The sequence below is a fragment of the Eptesicus fuscus genome, chromosome 8 (genome assembly GCF_027574615.1).
Source record: "Eptesicus fuscus isolate TK198812 chromosome 8, DD_ASM_mEF_20220401, whole genome shotgun sequence".
Classification (NCBI taxonomy): Eukaryota; Metazoa; Chordata; class Mammalia; order Chiroptera; family Vespertilionidae; genus Eptesicus; species Eptesicus fuscus.
The window spans coordinates 65273442-65289319 of record NC_072480.1 but is presented as its reverse complement, the minus strand read 5'-3'; the positions used below and the strand labels follow the sequence as shown (position 1 = coordinate 65289319).

Genomic DNA, 15878 nt, shown 5'->3' with positions numbered 1-15878 from the left:
AGTTTCTTGTGTTTTAATTACACGAGGCAGATTTAACTATATGAGTAGTAAGAGCTGACAAATAAACGTCTCGCCCTGCATTTGGTTTAGGTATTAGCGTTTTGGGACATTTTTCACAAATAGTAACTCAAGAGTGAACACTATTTTATCAAAACATAATGTCACAAAATATAAAAGGAAGTTCTGCCAGAGCCAGAAGTGGCTCTGGGAGGTGGAGAGAAATAAAAAGAAAGCATTTGCTCTCCCAGCCCAGCCTAGGCACATGCGCACAAAGAGCATTTATACGGAAGGTGAAGGATACAGAGATGGGGAGTCAGTCCACTGAGGGTATACCCCCCCAGCCATGTCCTCTGACTTTAAAGGAATACGTTCTCAAATTAAGCCATTCTTGAATACCCACATTTAATGACTGGTGGTGGTTTTCAATATCTGAGCTACCCCAATGAACCAAAAACGAATACACATTGTTCCATTTGACTAAATGCCCTGCTTTCCCACATTAAATTATTAACCAGGAAATGAAAAGCATGAGCCTAAACCCTTCTGATAGCTGGAGAAGCCAGAGGAGGAGGGAGCAGTTGTTGGAAGCAAGAAGGCTGCACGCTGCCTGTGCTCCACCCCAGCACTGCCCCAGCCAGGAGGCCGGAGCACGTGGGGGAGCAGGCCTGCCACCTGCACGGCCCTCCACGCTCAGCAGGAGCCACCTCCCGCCTCTCAGGTTTTGACTCAGGTGTTGGAAAAGTAAGGATTGCCATTAAACACTCATTTTTTAAAAAGCACAAATGTGATTTCACGATTAAAACCACACAATTAGGACTGACAAGCTCAGTATACAGCCCATGTGGCTTCCAGAAAAAAGCTTAAGAAGGAAGATGAAAAAAACAACCACCACCACTCACATTGTTTACCTATGGCAGATTCCACTGACGGTGCTGATGGTGAGTGTGAGTGCACACAGCTTACTGCCAAGGCCGGGGACTGTCTCCTTAGAACCTAACCCTTTAGGATGAAGAAATACAAAGCAAGCCCCTCCCTATATTCATCACATATATATGATTTTAAAGTATCATCTCTCCCAAATCTTTCCAGGAATGTCAATGTTTCCTAAATAAATGTAATGATTCAGAGCTCCTTAGCCTCTTTTATGATTTTCTAGAAAAGCTGATCATTCCATTTCTATATCATCAGGTAAAACAACTGTTGTCAGTTTTCCAACTTCATGTGTCAATTTCAGGGCTAATCATTTCAATAACTGAAACTGATTATTTTTCTTAATATTAATTTATTATAAATTCTTTTCTAGTATCCAATGACAACTAAGTGAGTTTTTCCTCAATGTTATTTTGTTAATAAAGAAATACAGAAGCAGTTTTAATGTAATTTTTACGGGAAAATATATAAACCCCTGTGACTTAACTGAGTCACAAAATGGAATTACCATCTCATTCATGAAAGACTATCATGTTTGGCCCTTACTGATGGTGGCACATAAACAAAAATGCAAGTATTAGCATGCCCCCTAGAAACCTTCTGGTTAAATCTTTGTTTTCTTTTTACTTTTACTGTTAATAATTTCTAACCATGCTTTCAGAAAATGCATGGATCCCACCAATTTGTCCACAGCACACCATCGTGAGACCGAATGTGTGAGGAAATATTAAGAGAGCTTTGATTTGTGCCTTCATGTCACAAAATTGAAATGAAACACTTAGAATGGGGATTCTAAGTTTTATTTATCAAGTTAGGGAAGCGCTCTGGTGCTACATGATTACAGAGTTAACTTTCCTTAGTTCCCTCCCCTTTTTCTCCATAAACTATGCCAAAAATTCCCCATCGGAAGGATTATAGTTTGCTATGAGTTTTCTTCAGGGATGCTTAACGCACAGAGAGCTAAGAGAGTAAATAGAAATTTTAAGTAGGATACTTCTGAAACTCCAAATTTGCCTAATAACTGAATGAATTAGGCCTTATTTCGGTTCCAGTTCCAGATCATTTGAGGGGAGGGGCACTCAGATACTGTTACTAATCTGATTCAAATGGGAACAGTTGGGCAAAATATGCACAAAAGCTACTTTGCTGTTTTGTGGGCGGTAGTATGACTCGAGAAAGACCTGCACCGGACGTAGCCACGCTTCAGTCGGCCCCCGCCCCACAGGCAGGCATGCTCCTTACCATGTCCCCAGGCTTGACCGAGACGGCCACCACCATGCCAGGCATCGGGGAGCGAAGAGTGCTGCTTGTATCCTCAGCCACTTTTTCCAGCATAAATCTGTTCAATTCTGCGGCGAGTTTGGTTAAGATATGCACCTTGTACTTAAGGAAAAACAACATAAGTGAGCTTAAATGATGAACGCTTTTCTCAAAAGTAGCATTCATTCAAAACCAGCTTTTACCTTTTAAATTTAAATGATAATACCTTCAAAGTCACAGGCTTTTTAATTATTGTACATAAAAACAAAGTAAATTAATCTGTTTCTGGCATATGTTATGAGCCACTTATTTAAGAGATTTCTTGAAATAAGAACTCCTCTGTAATTAATTAGTGATAAATAGTCATCATTTTGTTACATGAAGAAAACATCTGAACACTTTATAAAGGAAACTGAGCATTTTCTGTTTTCCCTTCACCGCTTACAAAACTTATCCCAATTAACGCCAGTTCCGTGAGCTGGGTCAGCCAAAGGGAAAAAGGGGCGACTGTGAGCACACACCAGTAGATGGCAGCAGACTGCTGTCTCTAACGCCCCACTCCCTCAAGGGGGCTGCTGTTCTACGTATCAATAACTTAAGACAAAGGGTTTCATTGTTCACTTTGGGCAAAACAATACTTAAAATTCAATTTTTTTCTAGTGACATAAAATGTTATATTCACGACTGAAAATGTTAGCCTTTCTTTTTAGGCACGGCATTATGTAGACTTTCTGTAATAAGGTGGTTAGGATAGATACAGATGAAATATGATGAGAATATCTTCTGTATTAAGGGATAATATAACAAGAGTTTAAAACCATTGAAAGAAAATGATATGCACAGCCAAGTATTTTAACGGCGCCGTTTGTAGGTGGCTCACAAACAATTAGGGGTGCACCAAAGGCAGTTCAAACAGGACATTTCTGGTGGAGAGAATTTCTGCCCAGCAGGAAAAATCCTGGATCTCTGTGAATAAACAGGTGAGCCTCAGTTTGGTCTACGTAAACAGAAACAAGATAAAATGGTGGGGGGACGTGTTCGTCGGTGAAGTGGGAAGGGCCACCTGAAGATTCTTGGATCCCTCCCAGATCGCATTCCCCCCGGGGAGACAGATTGCAGCATCCAGGCGGCCCCATTTTGTTCAAAAAAGCTGCTGTAACCTAAAGCCTCCTGTGGGCATCATGATGGCAGGGATGCAAAAGCAAAATAGAATTCCCCCTTTAATTCGGTGCAGGGTTGGCGGAAATCTTTAAGTGTGCTCTTTGCGGGCCTATTTAAAGAGGGGGGGAGGGTGGGGGAGGGCCCCAAGGAAGCGCTTTGATGGCCTAAGTCAGAGCAGATGAACGGCACTGTGACAGGTTGAAGAATAACATCTTTTGCATGTTTCTTTACTCCTGAGTGTGTGTTTTGCAATCAAGACATACAAGTGTCTGCCAGCTTCTGAAGGATATGATCCTTAAGTGAAATTACAGTGCAAATAAAAGCTTTTTTGCTCCTATTAAAATTCATCTGAATCATAAGTGGCAAGGGAAAAAGCGAGAAGAGTGCGCTCTGCTGTCAGCCTAATAAACATTCCAGGCAGAGAGGGACTATTTATCAACGAGGAATTGTACCTCCAAGTCCTTCATTACAGGAGAGAAAGAGAGGGGAGAATATAATTGTACCAAATTGCACAGCTTTAGTGTCTGTGCTGTCTGCCTTAGAAAGGAAGTCCAACATTAGAAGCACCATCAACAAAAAGTTCCTCTTCTAGCTGGCTGCACCCTGGCGGCTCCTCCCCAGGGAGTGATCAGCATTGGGCCCAGTTCTCTGGTTTTCAGTGCAGCATGCAGATCTGTTTTTTTTTTGGTGGGTTTTGGTACACAACTTGGCTTCAAAATGTAAGCACTAAATTCAGGGAAAGTATCTTTCTACACTGAAAATAAAGAATTTATCACATTTCACAACAGTGGATACCCTTAAAAACTAATTTTAGCTACTAGTATATTACAAACAAGCCTTAATATAAATAAAGAGCTAAGACTGTCCCAAGCTCCATTTTGCCCCAGAAATGACAAGATCCTGACTAAAACTGGATCCTCTTACTATTTTTATAATTTTCCTATCTTTCAGATTCCTTTCTCTGTAGGACTCCTGCTTTGCTTGGAAAGAGATGTAAAAAAGCCACAAAACTTGGGGCCTTTAGATGAGGTCTTTGTTATTGATGAGATGTTCCTTTTCCTTTTGTATTTGTTTATTGTTCTTAAAATCTGTTTGGGGATAAGTGACTTATTGTAATCACAGGCAAAAAAAAAAAAAAAAAAATAACAACGGGGTAAATGCCTCAGGAGAGGCCTGGCTGCAAATAGTTGGCTTAGAAATGACCTCTCTGAATATGAAAGGAGGAGGCATCGGGGAGGTTCTCTTTTTAAGATTACCTTTGATGTTGTCCTGACCCCTTGAGCATGCCCATGCAAACACGCCTTCTTAAAACAACCTCTTGGCTCGCCCGTGCGGCGTGCAGGGGGTGCTTGCCAGGACGGGATCTAAGTGGAGTGCAGCATATGGGCCCATCAGAATGAATTGCCGGGTGAGAACCGTGAAAGGTTTTTGATGCCCCAGAAAAGAAGTCATTTAAGAATGTACACTCGGGCTTTCAAAGTTTATGATCAAAACTGCTATTTATTGGTTTCCCTGAATTCTTAGGGGGCACGGGCAGAGCAGCCAAGTAATTGAGAGATTTCAGGAAAATGCCCTATGACGCGTGCAGTGCAGCCTGGCTTTACGCGAGGCATTTCAATATTCCTAATGGGCTCTGTAAAATGTCCCTGGAGAGTGTGGATTTTAAGCCGTTGTTATTGTTTTCAAGCAGAAAAACCACGAACTTGATGCTTTGGGAGTAAAAGTCCCTGATTGTAGAAGGCTAGTGGACAGCACGGAGAAGCGCAATCCTAGTAGCAGCAGAGGGGATCACCCTGCAAGGTCATGAGGATCGTCTGCCTGAGGGATTAGGAGCTGCTTGCTGGTTCAGTAGCTTCGGGTCATCAGCAGACGGAACCTCACTCTGGGTTTTGGGAGGTACTCTCCAAACCACAGTCAAATTAATACGTTCTTGAAAAAAACACCTCACCGGGTAAGTAGAACAGGTGCTCCCCAGCTTAGCCTGGCCAGACTCCTCAGTCCACACACACAATAAGGGGAGGGACCAAGGTCTTACCTCATGATCTAATTATGGTAAAATAACCCAAGCCCAGGTCTCTAAGCAAATTAATTTTATGGTGTCTACAATGGTAAACCATGTCTAACAAGAAAATTTCTCCCAAAAAGTTCAAAAGAAAGAGAGAAAAAGGGATCACACCAGACATGAAAGGACCAGGAAGAAAACTATAAGAGATGGACAATGAAAATGAACATAATAGAATTGTTTTTAAAAATTAACATACAGCTCTTAACATGAAACCTGATAAAAAATAAAAAGGAAAAGATGGGAGCCCAGAGCTGTGGTTGTTGGGGGAGGAGGGAGCCAATCATGGTTTGGGTTAACAAAAACACCCTGCAAGTGGGCACGCCCACCTCTGCCATTCACAAAACAGTCTGGGACACAAGCAGCCCTCACTAGGGATGCACCCCACTCAGATGTCACACAAAACACCATCTTGCTGGTGTCTGCATTCGTTTAGTGTGTGTAGCTCCTTATGGAGTTTAAATCCATGTGCTTCTCTCGAAGGCCTCCAGCTTCACAGCGAGTTTACATATCCCACGTTCTCAGGTGTCTGTATGATTTAGGGGTCTGTGGGCTCCTGGCAAGATGAGTGCTGTTGGTTTGCTTTACCTATTTTTTTCAGTTGTGATTTTTAAGCCTTTAGCTGCATTGCTCTTAAAGTAACACAGCTCCAGTTTCCATTTCTACGCCATTCTCCCAACAAGGAGGATATATGAATGAACCGTATTGCTTTTTCATGTCAACTGGGGGCCATCTCAGCCAACACTGCACCAGAGTAAACACTGAACCTTAAGTGAGGAACCTTTACTGTGGATTATTTTACATCAATTGTCCTAACGTCCTGAAGCATTAGCCATATACTCCTGTCCAACGGCCCTCACTTACTTAGTGAGGTGGCAGGTCCATTTCTTCAAATACAGGACTCTTCTTATTCAAAGTTCTGTACCTTCTGGTCCCAAGGGTCTCCAACATTAAGATGTGTCTTCACTTTCAGAGTGGGGCACTGAGAGCCAGCACTCAAATATGCCCCTAAAGTCTACTTTCCTGACTTGAGCTACAGAAAAACCGCCAGTGTTTTTAAAGAAACCGAAAGGACTAGCTGCAAAAATGATGTATCTTTTAAAACAACAGCATGCTAGAAAAAGAGAAAACCACTAATGCAAATTAAAACCCTTAGGTGGCATCAGAAATGTAATCCAAACTTGTTTTGTTTTTCTTGCCTACGTTCCCTGTGAGATACACAATGAACACTTGAGGAAAACCATAGCAAGGGTCCAAAGCCAGGCAAAACGCATTCCCCTCTACTTTAGTATTAGACCCGACCCAACCCAACCCGCCGAAATCTCCACAAAACAATACTGGAGACACAGACTTAAAGCCTGAGGTGTCCTGACGGAGGTACAACCCAGGTGAAGGCACCGCCTACAGCTGCCGGCGCCGGAGCAGCCGGTTAGCACAGAGCCGTGACAACTCCATCGGCACAGTCTCAAGGTAGCTGTCAATCAGGATGCATCATTTAATCCAACAGCACTCGGAGGACTTTCTCCGACAGCCCACAGGACGGCATATCTACAGCTCTATTTATACCAGCGCCCAGTGGTGTTTACAATGCTGTTGTAATTAGAAAAGATGCAACAGGCAGCAATATTATTGAGATTTCCATTTTGCAGTATTGCCCTGTAAAGTGTGATCTTGCTTCACAGAGTCATGCTAAATGACAAAAGGCTATTTTCTTCAATCTCCTCGCTCAGACAGCACTTCATTTGCAGCTATCTATAATTAGATTAATGGTGTACTGCAGTACAAAGCAGGCCCACTTCACATCAGATAGCATATGAATTAGGACAAACACTTATTTCAATTCCAGGCAGAGAAAGCAATGACTGGGGTATTTAGCATACCCTTTATGGTGGAATGAGATGTTAATTGTGTACCATTACCTCTAAACTGCTTGCTTGTTGTATAAATCACTGTGTTAATTGATGCAGAGATAGAAATGTAGCCACAGGCAAGAAAGCAAAGGAATGAGGGTTGAAGATGGTGGATAAAGGATTATCGAGTAAAACCATATGGAGATGAGGTTCCTTTGAAACCTTTCCTTTCTGCCCCTGAGCAGGGTTTCTGAAAAGTACAGAAAAACTTGCGGTAGTGGAAAAGAAATTTTAATTTTTCACATTCCTTTTAAAAACACAAATTTCTTTTTAAAGTTGCTGGCTGTCAGAATTCCAAGTAAGAGTTATGTGAAATTAATCTAAATGTACACTTATGAAAACGTGGAATGTGCAGTTTTCAAATAGTCAGAACTCCCTATCTGGGTTTTGGGCTCATGGGTTAATAAGTAACACTTGTAAACTACCTGAAGCGGACGTTTCTGACCCACCCACAGGGCTAAATAAATAAATAAATAAATAAGGAGAAGCATCTATGCAGGCTGTGAATCCAACAGAACAGAACCATGTCACTTGCCACTGAAATAGCCATTTTAACACTGTCACCAAAACACTCAAATCTGACTACTGCAGTTCATGATTTCACATCGGTAGGAGATCTTCTTTTTTTAAAACTAGCAAAAAGTAAACAAAAGCATATGTAATAATTTAAAAGTTTCGGTCTTACTGCAAAAACGCTATTCTTCCTGTTTCAAACATTCTATTCAGCACTCCACAGCTCTTATTGGGGTAATATGAGGTCTCAAAGGCACAAATATAGAAACCAAATGCTACAAAGTCCAACTGTTAAAGATCCATAAAGAAACATGTTCTTCAGAATTTCATAAATCAATTGCATGTGCCCGATGTATGTGTTCACAATCTCTTTAATGGCAAAGCAACAGTAAGGTGCAAATTACTGCTGTGCATTTTTTCACAAATTCAGCTGCTTAGTAATTAGCACTGTTATAACAAAATTTTACACAGAGAACAAATGCAGCGGGTCAGTTAATAGTGCACATTCTCAACTTCAGAGTAACAGTTCATATATGTGCACATTTGAGAACCCCTTTGTATCGTTTAGCCTTGTGAAATCCAAATACCGTATTAACTTGCAAGACAATAAAACAATGTCCCAAGAAACTAGATGTCTGGTTCAAGTTATCACCACTGAAACCTGGGGAAAAAAGTCTAGAGCTCCTTTGTTGATGGCAACAGTCTACCTTTCACGATACAGAGTAGCCATGTCTGACTGCAAAACTGGGAACACCTGTATTGCTACTGGAAAACCAACAAGCTAAGGTTTAGGTCCTTATGCTAAAAACTATTTTTTTAAAAAACAACTGTGAAGAAACATCAAGGACTCTTGCAATGGAAACAAATGCCAGGCAAATAGTGTGAACTACCCTGAAATAACGCCTCCCAAGCATGCAGCGAGGTGACATCATGGAAATGCATGAAGGAAAAGACCCGGAGCAGTGTTCAGGCCTGCTCCCAATCATTAATCGCTTGTTTAAACTAGGGCAGCACAGCCCGCAGCAAAATGCTCAAACGCCCCTCATGTGCGGGTCAGCGATGCTGGTGTTAACAGGAGAAAATATATGGTTACTGATATTGCATCCCAGTTCCTCAGCATTTGCTCCCTTTAATTGAAAGGCAGTTAAACACAAAGTAAATCATTCAGTTAGCTTAGCTGTTTAATGACATATAATTGATAATGTCAATATGTTGCAGTGACATAATGCATCACTTTCAACACTAGCTCACTTACATTTATGAATCAATCTATAGTCAAGGTTTTATTTTTTTTACTGCTGAGTTGGTTCTTGAACTTCAGTCTTGCTGGGCCAGTCAATGTACCACAAGGAACAACAATCTCATTAAGGCCAGTTTTCCAGGGAAGAATCGCAAAAATCAGGGTGGGAAGAAAATTACAAAACACACACCAAAAAACAGCAAAAAAACATGAAACCCATTTCAGCACCTCAACTTTCAAAATGCTTGCTACAAAAGAGAAGGTTTTCTTAGAGAAAAGGAGAACTACCTTAAAGCTAATATCAAAACCTGTGACGGAATGAGTTAATTTGTGTGTATCTCTGGCTTGTTCCCAGAGACAATTTTCCCTGGAGAAAAACATATGGGAATGTTTGTCAATAATACAAAATTCGAATCCAATTTTTAAAAGTTTTGTTCTTTAATCAGAAACACAGGGTCTTTCCAACTCGTAATGTCCTAAGAAGCTTTTCTTTTTTTAACAATGGCGCTGAAAATTGCAAATTAAACATTAAGCCCAATACTTAATAGGGTTAATATCCTCAGTTGTGCTCCACTGAGGTCACTTTCCTTGTTATTTGCATCACTGTGTCTGTGCCTTAAGACAGACCCAGAAAAGATGGAACAAAAGACGCTGTGGTACAGGAAGCCAGCCCCCCTCCACCTGCGGGAACGAGTGCGCTGAGGGCAAGCCCTCGGTGGGGTCTGGAGGAGCGATCTGTTAATGGGGCCACTTCCCCAGTGCTTGGCGCTGTGGGGATGCCGCGTGCAGGTGTGCCATGATAAAGGGACCCAGCCTCTGCTTTGCCCAGGTGCCCACAAGCTGTCTAACAAGCAGGTACAAAGGTAATTTGCTGGAATAAGTGGCACTTTTGCACACACAAAGGCAAGTCCATTGACAATGCACTGTACGGAACTCACAAAATAGACCATGTGTGTTCTGTTTGATCAGGAGTCTCCGTGACACATGACAATAATGAGTCATTTCTTTCCTTTTTACACCAGAAAAATATTACAGATCTTTAAAAGCCTTGTATTCAAGTACATAACAATACCAACATCTGTTAACAGCACAGGCTGTTTCTATTCTGTATCCTGGATTGTTTTATGTAATTAGGAGTTTATAAGGTACTTGGTAAGAAGGTACCTTTTTAAAGCACTATGTAATTTGGGGTACAATGAAGTGTTCTCTTGAAAATCTATAATTAGGGCAGTATCAGCTTACGGAAAAGTACAGAAAATGTTATAAAAACACAATTATGTAAATAAGCACATAGGTAGGAAAGTGTACCGTTTCACTATGGTCTCCATCCCACTTTTTTCCTATTTGAATTGTTCTTTGCTCATCTCAAGTTAAGGTTATGCTGTGTATAGGGTGCAGAATAAGTGAGCACTGGGAAAATGACGGGGAGGTTGGCCTTTCCCTGAAAGTCCTTTTGTCTTGAGTTGGAACACCAGGCTGGGAAGTGTGCCAGTGCCAGGGACTCATCAACACACCTTTGACCTTATATGGTTTTTCAATAAAATAATTTTGCTATTATGAATTCACTAAAGAAATTCAGAATCTAGTATGTCAAGATGTTGGCTTGTATTTTTCAGAAATTCAGAAACAAAAATATATAAAGACAAAGGAGACAAAAGTAGAATTGATACTAATACTGTGGAGTAAACTGTTGGTTGAGAAGATCAAAGGGGAAAACAACTAATGAGGATCATAGTAGGCCACCTCAAAATATTCCACTTTGGCTGTAAGGATTGTTTGAGTTGAAAGCAATTAGTACTCTAATAGCGGGGCATAACCTTCCTGTCTAAAAGCAGGGCATAATTTCCTTTGTAAAGTTAGCTCTCTCTACCTTACCAGGATGAGAGCCATCCCAGTGCCAAGAAGAGAACTACTCTAGAGATCACTGTTAGCTTGCATAACGAACCTTATCCTATCTAATAAAAGAGTAATATGCAAATTGACCATCACTCCAACATACAAGATGGCTGCCCCCATGTGGTCAAAGATGACTGCCCCCATGTGGACACAAGATGGCCGCCACAAGATGGCAGCAGGGGAGGGCAGTTGGGAGGGACCAGGCCTGCAAGGGAGGGCAGTTGGGGGCGATCAAGCCTGCAGGGGAGGGCAGTTGGGGGGGACCAGGCCTGCAGAGGAGGGCAGTTGGGGGTGACCAGGCCTGCAGGGGAGGGCAGTTAGGGGTGACCAGGCCTGCAGGGGAGGGCAGTTAGGGGTGACCAGGCTTGCAGGGGAAGGCAGTTAGGGGTAACCAGGTCTTCAGGGGAGGGCAGTTAGGGGTGACCAGGCCTTCAGGGAAGGGCAGTTAGGGGCAATCAGGCTGGCAGGGGAGCAGTTAGGCATCAATCAGGCTGGCAGGCAGAAGCGGTTAGGGGCAATCAGGAAGGCAGGCAGGCGAGCAGTTGGGAGCCAGTAGTCCTGGATTGTGAGAGGGATCCCAGATTGGAGAGGGTGCAGGCAAGGGCTGAGGGACACACCCCTCCATGCTCGAATTTCATGCACCGGGCCTCTAGTTACTAAATATCCCTTATTTATCATACATTCCAAGTTACTTCCCCACAACTTACTCCCACCCCAGAATCCCCTCCTCTTCCTAGTCCTCTTCTCCATATTTTATTGCCCTTTGTAAAATGATATATAGCTCTGAGTTCTAACTGCCTCCATAGGTCACATTTCTTTGTGAACTCCCATATATAAATACATAATATAATCTGTTTTTTCTCTCTTGTTAATCTGGCTTTGTCAGTTTAATTCGAAAGGCTCCAGGCACCGAATCTAAGAGGATAGATGAGAAAGTTTTCCTTCCCTACACAACCCAACAGCCATCGGTCCAAAGTCCTGGGAATGATTCACTATCAGGAAATTGGAGCAATTTTGTAGTTTAGAAATATGACACATCTTGGTAGTTTAACCTGAACTGCTAAATGGACTTCTGGCATGCAGCATATAGTACATTATACAGAACATACAGTACTGGAGGGTAAATGAGACCTGTAAACCCACATGGTCAATCTAGGGAAGTAGGGATATGGCCATCATGTCGGACACAGCAAGGGAGAGTGAAAAGCACAAGTTTTTAAAGCCAAATGACATGAGTTTGACATCCTAACAGATGTCACCTTTTGGCCAACTGATCTAACTTCTTAGAACAAATATCTTCATTTCTAAAATCAAGATAGTACATGTATCAAATGATTGGGGGATTAAATTGACAAAGACGTGCAAAGTAGCAAGTACCTCACTGCATAGATTTACCAAATATGATTTCCTGTCTCCTTCCCAAACATCTCTAATTGTCCAAAAAGAGACAGTAGTGAATTTTTTTAAATTGCATAAGACATCTCATATTAGTAACTTCTAATGGTTATAGTTCTAGCTTTATGGTTCTACATTTGGGAGCAAACAGATTAAATCTTCCAAACACCACATCTCGCTCTAAAATAAAAGAAGGGTTCTGATATTAAGAGAACTTCTAGATCAGGCAGTGCTGGACTCTGTGGGTATCTCTTCCTTAGACACATAAAGAGATGCACAGTGAATCAGAGAAACAGTTTGCTTTATTCATTCAAAAACCACTTATCAAGCATATCTGGGCAATATAAGAATACAAAATAAATAGGAAAAAAATAGTTCCTGACCTCAATCACCATAATTTAGCCAGAGAGAAAAAAACCCCACATGAATGACATGATATAAATATAAATATATGAGTCCTACAAAGGATGTAATCAATATGAGATAGGCTCTTGGTTTTAGTCCCTCTTTTAAAGAAACCCTCCCAGGTTGGAAGGCAGGTGAGAATAGTAATTAGCATCTGAAATCATATATGTAGACTTCTAACTCCATCACTTGGGAATTTGGGAAAGTTATTTAAACTTTCCATGTCTCAGATACCTTATTTATAAATTGTGGATGATAATAGTGCCAACTTTAAAAGGTTGCTATGAGAATTAAGTGAATTCTTATATGAGGAATGCTCAGAACACATATTAAATGCCAAATTAGTATTTAATAGCCATTCTTGCTATTGTTTATGTTGTTTTTGTTATTATCAATAATATACATGTCTACAAATAGAGCAGAAATTAAGTGAAAGGAAAAAATACCCGTTTTTCATACTTGAATCTGGTCAGAACACTCTGGCCACCAAATGTGTGAGCATTTTCCTCATACCAAACAATTCTCCAGCTTTCTTTGGACACCAACTGGGTGTTCTGCAATTCAATTCCGTTCCGACACTACTTGGGGATAGGCTAAGGACTCGGTCCCACATAACTGCCCTCCACTTCCGATGCCAATCGCCAGTCCAGATTGCCACCTGTGCTTCTCACTGGCTGGCTATGAACAGGAGGTTCGCACAAACCCCTCCTCAGGCTTGATACTTTGTTAGAATGGTTTATACAACCCAGAAGACAGTTTACTTACTAGATTACATGTCTCAGATAAAAGGATACAACCCAGGAACAGCTGGAGAGAAGAGATGCACAGGGCATGGCATGGAAGAAGGGGTGCAGAGCTGCCATGCCACCTCCCAGCAACTCCACATGTTCACCAACCCAGGAGCTCTCCACACACCTTCAGGCAGAGTTTCTTATGGAGGCTCATTTGTAGGCATGGTTATTAAATTACTGGCCATTAGTTATTAACTGAACCTCCAGTCCCTCTCCACTTCCTGGATGGGGTTGAAAGTTCCAACCTTTTAACCACTTGGGTGGTTCCCTGACAACTAGCCCTTCATCCTTAGAAGCTTCCCAAGAGTTAACTCATTAACATAAGCTCAGGTGTGGTTGAAAGGGGCTTCCTTTTACCTTAATCACTCATCTCACTTAGGAAATTCCAAGGGTTTTAGGAGCTCTGTAACAGGAATGGGACAAAGACCAAATATATATATTTCTTATTATAAACCACAACAATATCTCAAGTCAAAATTCAGACACCAGAAATCTTGGCAGTTCCCTGATAAGACTGTCCTGTTTAGGTCTAGAATATATATATATATTCTCCTATATAATAAAAGGCTAATATGCAAATTGACCTAACGGTGGAACAAACAGTTGCTATGACACACACTGACCACCAGGGGACAGACCCACAGGGGGAACGCTGCTCAGCCAGGAGCCGGGCTCACGGCAGTTGCACATCCCCCAAGGGCTCCTGGACTGTGAGAGGGCACAGGCCGGGCTGAGGGGCTCCCCTCCCCTGAATGCATGAATTTTGTGCACCGGGCCTCTAATCCTATCTAATAAAAGAGTAATAGGCAAATTAACCATCACTCTACTACACCCACAAGCCACACCCACCAGCCAATCAGGAGCGAATATGCAAATAAACCCAACCAAGATTGCTACAGCCACAGAGAGCAGGAGGGAGGCTTGGGTTTCCCCGGCAATGGAGGAAGCCAAGCTTTCCGCCTGCCCTTGCCAGCCTAGGCATCCACTCAAGGCTACAAAGTTTCAATGATAGAAGATACATAAATCCAAACAGAAATGGTGGCAGCCACGGAGCTGGAAAGAGCAGGAGGCTAGGGTTGCTCGGGGCAATGGAGGAAGCCAAGCTTTCCGCACACCCTGGCCAGCTCAGGCCTCCACTTAAGGCTACAAAGTTTCAATTATAGAAGATACATAAATCCCAACAGAAATGGCTGCCGCCACAGAGCAGGCAGAAGGCTTGGCTCTGCTCCAGGCTACAAAGTTTCAATTGTAGAAGATAAATAAACCCCAGATACCAGGGCCTCCGCTTGGGTCGCCAGGGGGCGTGGCTGGCCTGCAAACCACCACAGGCCCCTCACCCAGGCCGATCCACACCCCAAGGGAACCCCCATCCTGATCTGAGACATCCTTCAGGGCAAACCAGTTGGCCCCCATCCATGCACCAGGCCTCTATCCTATCTAATAAAAGAGTAATATGCATATTGACCATCACTCCAACATACAAGATGGCTGCCCCCATGTGGTCAAAGATCCTTCCCCCATGTGGACACAAGATGGCCACCACAAGATGGCCAGTAGGGGAGGGCAGTTGGGAGGGACCAGGCCTGCAAGAGAGGGCAGTTGTGGGTGATCAGGCCAGCAGGGGAGGGCAGTTGGGAGGGACCAGGCCTGCAAGGGAGGGCTGTTGGGGGTGACCAAGCTGGCAGAGGAGGGAAGTTGGGGGTAACCAGACCTGCAGGGAAGGGCAGTTGGGGGGACCAGGCCTGCAGGGGAGGGCAGTTAGGGGCAAACAGGCTGGCAGGGGAGCAGTTAGGCATCAATCAGGCTGGCAGGGGAGTGGTTAGGGGTGATCAGGCTGGCAGGCAGAAGTGGTTAGGGGCAATCAGGAAGGCAGGCAGGAGAGCAGTTTGGAGCTAGCAGTCCTGGATTGTGAGAGGGATGTCCAACTGCCTGTTTAGGCCCGATCCTACTGGGATCAGGCCTAAACAAGCAGTCGGACATTCCTCGAGGTGGGATCGGGCCTAAACAGGCAGTCGGACATCCCTTGAGGGGTCCCAGATTGGAGAGGGTGCAGGCTGGGCTGAGGGACCCACCCACACGTGCATGAATTTCGTGCACCAGCCCTCTAGTATATATATATATTATTGATTTCAGAGAGGAAGGGAGAGAGATAGAGAGAGATAGAAACATCAATGATGAGAAAGAACCATTGATCACCTGCCTTCTGTACGCCCCACAATGGGGATCAAGTCCGCTGCATCCTGGGCATGTGCCCCCACCGGGAATCGAACCGTGACCTACTGGTTTGTGGGTCGACGCTCACCCACTGAGCCATG

The 15878-nt window shown here is 43.1% G+C and overlaps 1 protein-coding gene across 5 annotated transcripts in view; it reads right to left on the bottom strand.

The window, feature by feature from the left end:
- PCCA (propionyl-CoA carboxylase subunit alpha) overlaps positions 1 to 15878 on the bottom strand; it is a 381582-nt gene that overhangs the window by 11216 nt on the left and 354488 nt on the right. For all 5 annotated transcript variants that reach the window (XM_054719911.1, XM_054719917.1, XM_054719912.1 and 2 more), the window contains one exon: positions 2173 to 2313. In XM_054719911.1, the coding sequence (XP_054575886.1) occupies positions 2173 to 2313 (141 nt within the window). The remainder of the gene's footprint in view (positions 1 to 2172; positions 2314 to 15878) is intronic.